This window comes from Megalobrama amblycephala, linkage group LG17, assembly GCF_018812025.1.
Source record: "Megalobrama amblycephala isolate DHTTF-2021 linkage group LG17, ASM1881202v1, whole genome shotgun sequence".
Taxonomy (NCBI): Eukaryota; Metazoa; Chordata; class Actinopteri; order Cypriniformes; family Xenocyprididae; genus Megalobrama; species Megalobrama amblycephala.
The window spans coordinates 8529667-8540459 of NC_063060.1; the positions used below are offsets into that span (position 1 = coordinate 8529667).

At 35.9% G+C, this 10793-nt stretch overlaps 1 protein-coding gene across 3 annotated transcripts in view; it reads left to right on the forward strand.

Moving 5' to 3' along the window:
• The window catches only part of kcnab1b (potassium voltage-gated channel subfamily A regulatory beta subunit 1b), a 76638-nt gene extending 65930 nt beyond the window's left edge, over window positions 1-10708 (forward strand). For all 3 annotated transcript variants that reach the window (XM_048162573.1, XM_048162575.1, XM_048162574.1), the window contains 6 exons: window positions 2959-3044; window positions 4351-4471; window positions 4563-4657; window positions 4946-5066; window positions 7188-7276; window positions 9389-10708. In XM_048162573.1, coding sequence (XP_048018530.1) covers window positions 2959-3044; window positions 4351-4471; window positions 4563-4657; window positions 4946-5066; window positions 7188-7276; window positions 9389-9478 — 602 coding nt within the window. In that variant the 3' untranslated portion in view covers window positions 9479-10708. The remainder of the gene's footprint in view (window positions 1-2958; window positions 3045-4350; window positions 4472-4562; window positions 4658-4945; window positions 5067-7187; window positions 7277-9388) is intronic.
• The last annotated feature ends 85 nt before the right edge of the window (window positions 10709-10793 follow it).

Genomic DNA, 10793 nt, shown 5'->3' on the forward strand with positions numbered 1-10793 from the left:
TATTTGGAATAGAAATCTTTTGTAACATTATAAAATGTGTCCTTACTCCTTACTGAATGAATGTATTAATTTCATTACAAAAAATTTAACTGAAACCAAACTTTTGAAAGGTAGCATACATTTTCATATGTTTGCATAGACACTGAAATGTACTGTACGTTTTATGTATGAACAATTTTATGTGTACAAATATTTTTGAATATTTTGAGGTTTATAGAATATTGAATTCATGGATTAATTAAATTCAAAACCATCACATTTAACACATTTACAGGTTCCTAATTTGACATTCATTTGATATTATTAAAATTTTCATTATGTCCTGTGTGATTTATTGTGTGGAACTCAACTCATTTTGAAAAAAAATACATAATTTTAACTTTAAAATGAATAAAATTATATAATTTTATTTTATAAAATTATTTATTTTATAATGGTATTATATATAATTATATAATAGTAAAATGTAACTATTAAAATGTACTATAATGAAAATCAAAAGGATTTTCAAATTTTTCACTTGTAAATTGTGCATAAAGTAAATTTTAGATGTTGCCAACACATGCCTTTCAGCATTTATAAAAATATACAAAAATGTTACATAATAAATGAACATCAAATACTAATGAGCTTAGGCTGCATTTACGAAGCCTCAGAAAAACATCAAAGACTATGGGAGAATATGGGAAGTTTGATTCAGAGTTGTTCAGCATAGTTATGAATCACAATGAAACATGAGTTGCATGGTGATGCTCCAGAGCGGTGTCTTCGAAAATCTGTTGAGAAATGTAATAATAAATGCATCTCTACCACAGTGAAACATGGAGGAAGAGGTGCCTTTTTAGCTGCTGGTATTGGTGAGCTGCTTCACTGTAAAAAGTCATTTAATGCTTTGAGTACAGGAGAATATTGCAGAAGGGCTTGCTTCCCACAACTGAAAAGTTATCTAAAGAGGAATGATCAGATGATAAACAAGACAATGCTCCCACACAGCTTAAACATCTAAAGAAAACAAAGGGGAAGGCTATTCTGTGCTAAATTACTTTATCTACAGTATTTGTGCAATTCTTTCAAATTTCCTGACCAGTGATTTGTGATTAAAATAGTTCAGACCATTAAAAGACCACTAAATATTTAGCTGCTTTTGGCTTGGCTTGGCTTGACCCTTCTTCTTTTCTTTTTTTTTTCTTTTTTTTGCCCAGGAGTGTAGTAATAAAAAAGAATGATTGTCTGCCAACATTTAACTCTTTGTTAAATTCCACCAGATGATAAAAACACAAATGTCCTGGCACCGAGCCTTCCTTAGTGTCTTAAGATTTAATATGCCCATCTCCTCTTAAAGACCATCATGTGGACCATTATCCTTATTATAACTCATTGATTAAAATGGATAAAAAGCACTATGAGATGTGAGCATTTTCTTTAGGGTGAAGTTGAGTTAACAATTTGTGATTCTCTGGTGAGGATTCGGTATGAAAAATTGCTGCATGTGCTTTTAGCACCCAGTTCACTTAAGAAATTATGCAAATCAGATAATGATGCAAAGACAGCCAAGAAAATAGCGCTGATATCAATTTGCACTGGACTGTTCTCCAGGTTACAGACTGGTTCTGAATTTTTGGTAGTTTAGGATGCTGTTGCTATAATTTACTGGGACTGTACAGCATCACTGCATCAGCTGTGAAAGTTTCTGATATCCTGTATGATGAAATTAATTCAATTAAATGAATTAAATGTAAATGATAGAAACATATTTTCTTTCATTAGAATGTCTAGGACACTTCAGGATGGATAGAATTGTGCTGCGATGCTTGAATATATGATGCATTGAAGTTTAAAATGATTGTACCTTGTACAATACAACTTGCTTAGTGAGATATAGAGCCGTTGTGTCAGTTTGACTTACTGCTGAAATGCTTCTCATGTTTAATCCTGTTAAATCGGATGTCTGTGAAATAGCTCTTCTGTATTATTAGCGTTTATCCTTTGTGGAACTCTGTCAGTGTTGCCAGATCTCACAGTAAAAACAAGAAACCTGTTCTGACAAAACAATCCCAAGATAAGCCTCCCAAAACATGGCTAAATAGGCCAATTTAAAGGGATAGTTCAATCTAAAATGAAAATTCTGTCATCATTTACTCACCGTCCCTCAAGTTGTTCCAAACCTGTATGAATTTCTTTCTTCTGCTGAACACAAAAGAACATATTTTGAAGAATGTTGGTTGTCGGTAGCCATTGACTTCCATAGTTTGATTGGTTACCGACATTCTTTAAAAAAAAAAAAAATCTTCTTTTGTGTTCAGCAGAAAAAATAAATTCATACAAGTTTGGAACAACTTGAGGGTGAGTAAATGATGAAAATGAGAATTTTCATTTTTGGCTGAACTATCCATTTAATTTTATCTAATTTATTCTAGCATATTAGTAGAATAAATATTTTTTTTTGCAATTGAGAGTCCCCTTAATATTGTGGAGCAATGCAAAGTATTCTTTTACAAAAATAAGTAATTTAAACACATGTACAACTGGACCTATAATATATCAGTTATTAAATTATAAGTGCAAAATATGCATCCTGGGGATTCCCATAGTTTTAAATGACTTCATGAAAAAAACAAGACCAAAGTCACTCTGCACAAGGAGAGGATGCAGATAGCGCCATCTAATGGTGAGCAGACACAAATGATTTCTCTGCATCTAGAGCAGTGGTCTCAAACTCAATTCCTGGAGGGCCACAGCTCTGCACAGTTTTGCTCAAACCCGAATCAAACACACCTGATCCAGCTAATCAAGGTCTTCAGGATTGCTAAAAACATCCAAGCAGGTGTGAGTTGGGGCTGGTTGGAGCTAAACTCTGCAGGGCTGTGGCCCTCCAGGAACTGAGTTTGAAATCACTGATCTAGAGCAAACTATTCCAGAAGCTTGGCTGATATTTTTGTCTGTACATGTGTGTTTCAGAGATAGTGAGAGCCATGACGCATGTCATTAACCATGGTATGTCCATGTACTGGGGCACGTCACGCTGGTCAGCTATGGAGATCATGGTGAGTGGAGTGAGTGGAGAGGACAACTCAAAAATACTGAATGTGTTTTTAGCCTATATCTTTATTCATTAAAGGGGTGCTTTTTTATGCTTTCAACTCTCTTTAGTGTGTAATGTTGCTGTCTGCAAAGTTACAAATCACAAAGTCACTCCAAAGGGAGTTATTCTCTATAACAGTAAGCACTGTTTCTGAACTCTCTGTGAAACGCTTCGATTGTAGTCTTGAGTTTACAAGTATGAGTATTCCTCATTTAAATAATTCCTGCCCAAGGCATAGGCAAAAAAAGGGACAAGGCCTGGTTAAACTTGCCGTTATGGTAGGGAGTGTGACATATCTTAAACACACGCGAAGCGGTTGACCAATCACAACACACTGGTCCAGCCAATCAGGGCACATTGCGCTTTTCAGAAGGAGGGTCTTCATAGAAACCGGAGCTAAACAGAGCGTTACTGACAGACTGAGAAGAGAGGTGTTGCAACAATGTAAAATATGTCAAAAATTTCTCCCCGAAATCAAAATTTAAGTTTTTTAGCTTTAAGTATGAATATGTTAGCCTTAAGGTCAAGAATAAGCTGGTGTGTTCCAAAACAATGACAAAATTCGCATTTAGGAGATATAAGCATTCAAAACTTACAGTCTCTCACTTCAGCTAAAATGGATCACGGATTTTCATGACATCACCGCAGACTTCAGTTTTTATCAAATCTTCTGTCCAATCAAATGCTCTCTACAATCTGAAGTCCCGCCCCTCCTTCACTATAAACAGATGCTGAAGCTACGGCTAAAATCGGTCATTTGTTCACACATTTACTAGTTTCTATATGGTGAATGGCACATGTGCACTATATAGAGGATAGGGAACGATTCAGACAGTGTAAATATGTTTTCCATTGACGCGAATGAAGTTCGTTTTCGTGGTAGTGTCATGTGAACCGCCGCAGCGCGAGCAGTCTGCTCCGGTCCAAAGACACAAGAGCACAGAGCGAATCATATATGCGAGTCGGCGCAGACCACAAAACGTATTGGACCCGTTTGAATTCTGCACAGAATGCAGAAACAGTTAGAGATTAGAAGGAAACCAAAGCTTTACCGAACTGTGATATAAATGAAACGCTATTGGCTATTTTTTTAAAAGGGGCGGGGCTGTTCAATATATCCCGTTTCAGTTGAAATTATGTCATCACATTGAATAATGCTGTGCGTTCCAAGAAACTTCACTGGGCCTTTAATAGGTCATAATAGGTCCATTTTATGAGTATTAATATCATTCTCTTTTATTTTTTGTCATCTCTTTCTTTCCATGTAGGAAGCGTATTCTGTAGCGAGGCAGTTTAATCTGATTCCTCCTGTGTGTGAACAGGCCGAATATCATTTATTTCAGAGGGATAAAGTGGAGATGCAATTGCCAGAGCTTTACCATAAGATTGGTAAAAAACAAACACATATTGTATGCACACATAAACACCCATGATTAAAATATAACTTTAAAATGTAATTAAAATATTTCTTGTACCGCAGGTGTTGGAGTAGTGTCCTGGTCTCCTCTGGCCTGTGGCATCATCACAGGAAAATATGAAAATGGCATCCCAGAATCTTCTAGAGCCTCTTTGAAGGTACTTTAATCTTGTGTCATGGCAGACACATCATTTCCTCAAGACATAAGGATGGATATCTGTTGAGTAAACTGATCCATAGCCAACTGAATTAGTGCCAGATATCTGTGTCCAAAACAACAGAAGAACAACACAAGAGTTGAACAGGACAGTTTTTTATTGGATGAAGTGATTTAGGAGCTCATATAGTTAATAGATTACACCTTCACCTAGTATCCAGCGATGAGGGTGGCAGGTCTGTCAGGGCAGGTTTGCTGTGTTTATTTCACTGTCTCTTTTTCTGTACAGTCATACCAGTGGCTGAAGGAGAAGATTCTGAGTGAGGATGGCAGAAAGCAGCAGGCGAAGCTTAAGGAATTGACCCACATTGCTGAGAGGCTCAGCTGTACCCTGCCACAACTTGCCATCGGTAGGTCAAAAGAACTTCACCCATATTCACTTCAACTGTCACAATGTGCCACATATTATCTCTGCCAGAGTGACTCCACTGTTCTGTCACTGTTTACGCAATACAGACAAGAGTAAAAGGTTGAATTTCTGCTTATATGCACATAACCCACAGGGCTTTAAAAGTTCACCCAAAAATAAAAATTCTGTCATTTATTACTCACACTCATGTCTTTCCACACCCGTAAGACCTTCGTTCGTCTTTGGAACACAAATTATATTTTTGATGAAATCCGAGAGGTATATGACTCATCCATAGACAGCAATTAAACTTCTAGGAAGGTACTAAAGACATAGTCAAAACAGCCAATGTGACTGCAGTGGTTCAACCTTAAAGGTGCCCAAGAATTAAAAATTGAATTTATCTTGGCATAGTTAAATAACAAGAGTTCAGTACATGGAAATGAAATACAGTGAGTCTCAAATGCCATTGTTTCCTCCTTCTTATATAAATCTCATTTGTTTAAAAGACCTCCGAAGAACAGGCGAATCTCAACATAACACCGACTGTTACGTAACATTCGGGGTGTACGCCCCCAGTATTTGCATATGCCAGCCCATGTTCCCAACATTATGAAAGGCATTAGACAAGGGCAGGACGTCTGGAGCTGCACACAGCTGAATCATCAGACTAGGTAAGCAAGCAAGAACAACAGCGAAAAATGGCAGATGGAGCAATAATAACTGACATGATCCATGATAACATGATATTTTTAGTGATATTTGTAAATTGTCTTTCTAAATGTTTTGTTAGCATGTTGCTAATGTACTGTTAAATGTGGTTAAAGTTACCATCGTTTCTTACTGTATTCACAGAGACAAGAGCTGTCGTTATTTTCATTATTAAACACTTGCAGTCTGTATAATGCATAAACACAACTTCATTCTTTATAAATCTCTCCAACAGTGTAGCATTAGCCGTTAGCCACGGATCACAGCCTCAAATTCATTCAGAATCAAATGTAAACATCCAAATAAATACAATACTCACATAATCCGATGCATGACGAACACTTTGTAAAGATCCATTTTGAGGGTTATATTAGCTGTGTGAACTTTGTTTATGCACTATTTAAGGCAAGCGCGAGCTCCGTGGGTGGGGAGCGTGAGGAATTAAAGGGGCCGCAACATGAATCGGTGCATTTCTAATTATGCCCCAAAATAGGCAGTTAAAAAAATTAATTTAAAAAAATCTATGGGGTATTTTGAGCTGAAACTTCACAGACACATTCAGGGGACACCTTAGACTGATATTACATCTTGTAAAAAAATGTTCGATGGCACCTTTAATTTTATGAAGCGACGAGAATACTTTTTGTGCGCAAAAACAAAACAAAAATAACGACTTTATTCAACAATATTCTCTTCTGTGTCATTCTCCTATGCTGTTTACGTTCAGCACTTCCAGGTTCAACGTCAGAACACGGGCTCAGTATTCGCAGACGCTATTCACGTGAGCAACATGATGGATTTGTGTGATGCTAATGCAGGAGCTGGCCAATAATGAGTCGGCGTTCTGATGTAGAACCTGGAAACGCTGGATGTAAACAGCGTATGAGAATGACAGAAGAGAAGATAATGTTGATTAAAAAAAGTCATTATTTTTGTTTTGTTTTTGCGCACAAAAAGTATTCTCGTCACTTATGGAGTCATATACGTCTGGGATTTCATCAAAAATATCTTAATTTGTGTTCCAAAAAAGATGAACAAAGGTCTTATGGGTGTGGAACAACATGAGGGTAAAGAGTAATAAATAAAAGAATTTTCATTTTTGGGTGAACTAACCCATGGACCCAGGGATAACAGCGCTTCACATTGCGCAGCTGTTGATCGCAGGCTAGGGTATGATATATATGGTTGCTTGGATTTGAAATTACTTCTGATTGGCTAGTGCCGCGGCATAGAAAGAACCAATCAGCGCTCGGTTAGAGTTTCATGACTGAACTTTGTATTAACATTTGGCTGCAGCACCTCAAAATCCTACCAGCTCAAAGATTTCAATGATTCACTGGCTTGAAACTTTCAAACATATAGGACCAAAGCACAGCTTCCTCATAAATCTATTCTTCATGTTCCTCTGTAGCCTGGTGCCTCCGTAATGAAGGAGTGAGTTCGGTTCTCCTGGGGACCTCCAACCCTGCACAGCTCACTGAAAACCTGGGGGCGATACAGGCAAGAGATTTATCAAAACATCTCAAATACACTGTTACACTGTGGAATCACTGCCATCCCATAAGCTCTGGTGGCCTGCTACAGCTCTCTGCTCTAATCTCTAACACCTCACTTCTGAATCTCACATGGTTCATTTACATTTAAAACTTCAACACCAGGATATTGCTCAATGTTATTTTTATGTGCTATGTGCAAAATTTCACACACTGATGGAAGATCCAACTAAAGCTTCAGAGAGAAGATGGTCTGACATGGTTTTTGGCTTGGCTAAATGGTTGGACAACTATTTAGATCAGTGGTTTTCAACCAAGGGGCCTCAGCAAACTTCCAAGGAGGCCTCAAGATTACTTAAAATGATTTAAAATTAAAACAAAACAAACATTAAATAAGCTAAAAAAATTAAAAATCAATATATTTCATATTTTAATTCACCCCCTCAACAACAGACCTGAAAAGGTCATGCAGATTATTAAAATCTCAATTTTAATATTTAATTACATAGAAATTGTGAAAAAAAAAAAAAAAAATGGCAGACCATGTCAGACCATGTCAGACCATTTAAAATGAAAACAAAACAAACATTAAATAATCTTAAAAAATTAAAAATCAATATATTTCATATTTTAATTCACCCCCTCAACAACAGACCTAAAAAGGTCATGCAGATTATTAAAATCTCAATTTTAATATTTAATTACATAGAAATTGTGGGAAAAAAAGAAAAGAAAGAGCCATTAAGATGGTCTGACATGGTTTTTGGCTTGGCTAAATGGTTGGACAACTATTTAGACCAGTGGTTTTCAACCAAGGGGCCTCAGCAAACTTTCAAGGAGGCCTCAAGATTACTTAAAATGATTTAAAATGAAAACAAAACAAACATTAAATAAGCTTAAAAAATTAAAAATCAATATATTTCATATTTTAATTCACCCCCTCAACAACAGACCTGAAAAGGTCATGCAGATTATTAAAATCTCAATCTTAATATTTAATTACATAGAAATTGTGAAAAAAAAAAAATTCTTAATCCTAATACAGTAAACCAGAAACAACTGGAAAACTTTGAATATTGTTGACAATGGGCAATGAAGTCAAAATTGTTGGAAAGAAAAAGAAAAACTGTTGATTTAGACCATCTTAAAGGGATAGTTCACCAAGAAAATGAAAGATATTTTACAAGATACAAAGATACAAAAGGAAGATATTTGGTAGAATGTCACTAACCAAACAGATCTCACCCCCCATTTACTACCACAGTATTTATTTTTCCTACTATGGTAGTAAATGGGTGGCGAGATCTGTTTGGATACTGACATTCTTCCAAATATCTTCCTTTGTGTTCAGCAGAACAAATACATTCATTTATTGGAAGTACTTGAGGGTGAGTAAATGATGACAGAATTTTCATAAAATGCATTCTCTGTCAGCACCACCTATCGTTCAGTTGTGAATTAGCCAAAGGCGATCAATCGTTTCGCATTTGGTGTGAAAGTACCATTCATCGCTGATTCGCTTTGCTTTATCGCATTGCGCTCAGTGTGAAAGAGCCTTTAGTCAAGTTAGTTAGGTCTAGTAGCAGCCACCTTGTTCTAAAAACCAGCTTGACCACTTTAAATGAATAGTTAACACTAAAATAAAAAGAATCGATCATCTTTTATTCACTCTCATTTACTTAAAATAAAAATAAAAAAAACATAAAATAACATATATGGATGAAGATACACGAGTGAGTGAATGATGACAATTTTAATTTTTAAATTATTACATTACAATCTGTCAATAATGTTTTATTTTTTTATTAATATTAATTTTATTTTACTGATTTTTTTAATAACTTTTAAAACTACACAATAAAATATTTTTTTAATATTGTTTTATTTTTGTGTATTATTAAAATTAATTTTATTGTGTATTTTTATTTTTATTTTAAGAAAAAAATATTTTTTAAATTTAAAAAAGTACTGTATAAACAATAAAAAAACAAAATAACAAATATATGGATTTAGATTCACAATTGGGTAAGTGCATAATGACAGAATTTTCATTTTGAGTAAATTACTATGTGAAACTTACTATGATTCTGTTGCCTGTGTTTTACATTCTCGCTGACAGGTTCTTCCAAAGATCACCACTCAAGTGGCCTCGGATATCGACAAAGTCCTGGGTAACCGTCCCCACAGTAAGAAGGACTACCATCACTAGGCCTTTCTGTGAACCTGTAAGCCTTGAGACTCAGGATCCCATGCCAGCCCTCTTGTGTCGGCGGGTGTCTACAGTGTGTGATTCCCACTATTGTGTGTCTGTCAAATTCTGCAGAGAGCCATTGTTACCATTACAGTAGAAATGCTAAAGTGTTATGCATGCTTCTGTTCGACCTAAACCTGAGCTCAACCTTGCATTAAAACTCTTCTCGGAGACACACCTGCCTGTGAAGTACAGAAGCTCCTGGACTCCCTCATCTATGGGGTTTTGCGTTCAGCTTTCCATCATCCATATGTGCCAAAGTGAACCTGGTCTTGACCCTTGACCTCTGGATATTCATTCTGAAAAGGGGCTAATGACAGGCCCTGTTTACCGTCTATTAAAAATTAAGGAAAATGCACTGCATATCACACTGAGAATGTAATGGCTAAGAACTGTGATGTATGGCAGAGCAGCATGTGGAGTTGAACTGTGTAAGATGTGTGCTTTAGTAAAATGGATTAAGAAGCCATCAACAGCAAAGTGGGCTGTTATTGCGTTTAAATGTTGATCCATACATCGTTAAAAGACTGTTTGTGTATGTTCCCTCTGTAATCCCTGCAATTTGTCATGTCTAATCTGTTCAATAATTTATTTCTCTGTCATTTTAAATGAACATTAGAAAAAAGAAAATTAGTTTGTTTAAATGCTTTTCCAGTGCTAAAGTTCAACTTTATTAACTGACACTGGTTAAAGACGTAAATGCTTGCTGCTGTATTTGGTAACTTTTGAACTGCTAAGCAGTACATACTTGAGTCCAGAGAGTGATAAACTGCACAACTACTGCAAGCAACTCGTTACTGTCTATGACAAATGGAGTCAGAATGTTTACAAACATGAAAATGATGAAGCTGTTAATTAATGCATTGTGCAGAGTGCGTTTAACATCAAAATAAAAATGTGCATCTCCAGTTTGTGTTTTTAATGCATAATGAAGTGTTTTTGTAACCAAATTTGAAGTTATGTTGCTGATTGATGTACATAGTTGTTGCCTGGAAACAAAATACCTTGCAAAGTGTGGGCTACGGTAAAAAAAAAAAAAGAAAAAAGAAAAACAAACCATAACTAATTTAAAAGGTAGAAAAACTAGGGCATAACTGAACGGAGAAAACTAGGTCAGAAGAGGCAGCAGAAAATACTGAAAAACATAAACATTACCTTATGATCTCCATAGAAGCTACATCCCTCCCTCAATACAACAAGCTCCTCCCACTGATGTTTTCTATTGGATAAACTCCCTGTCAGTTTCAAAATTCGCTTTTTCATTTGCTCTCCC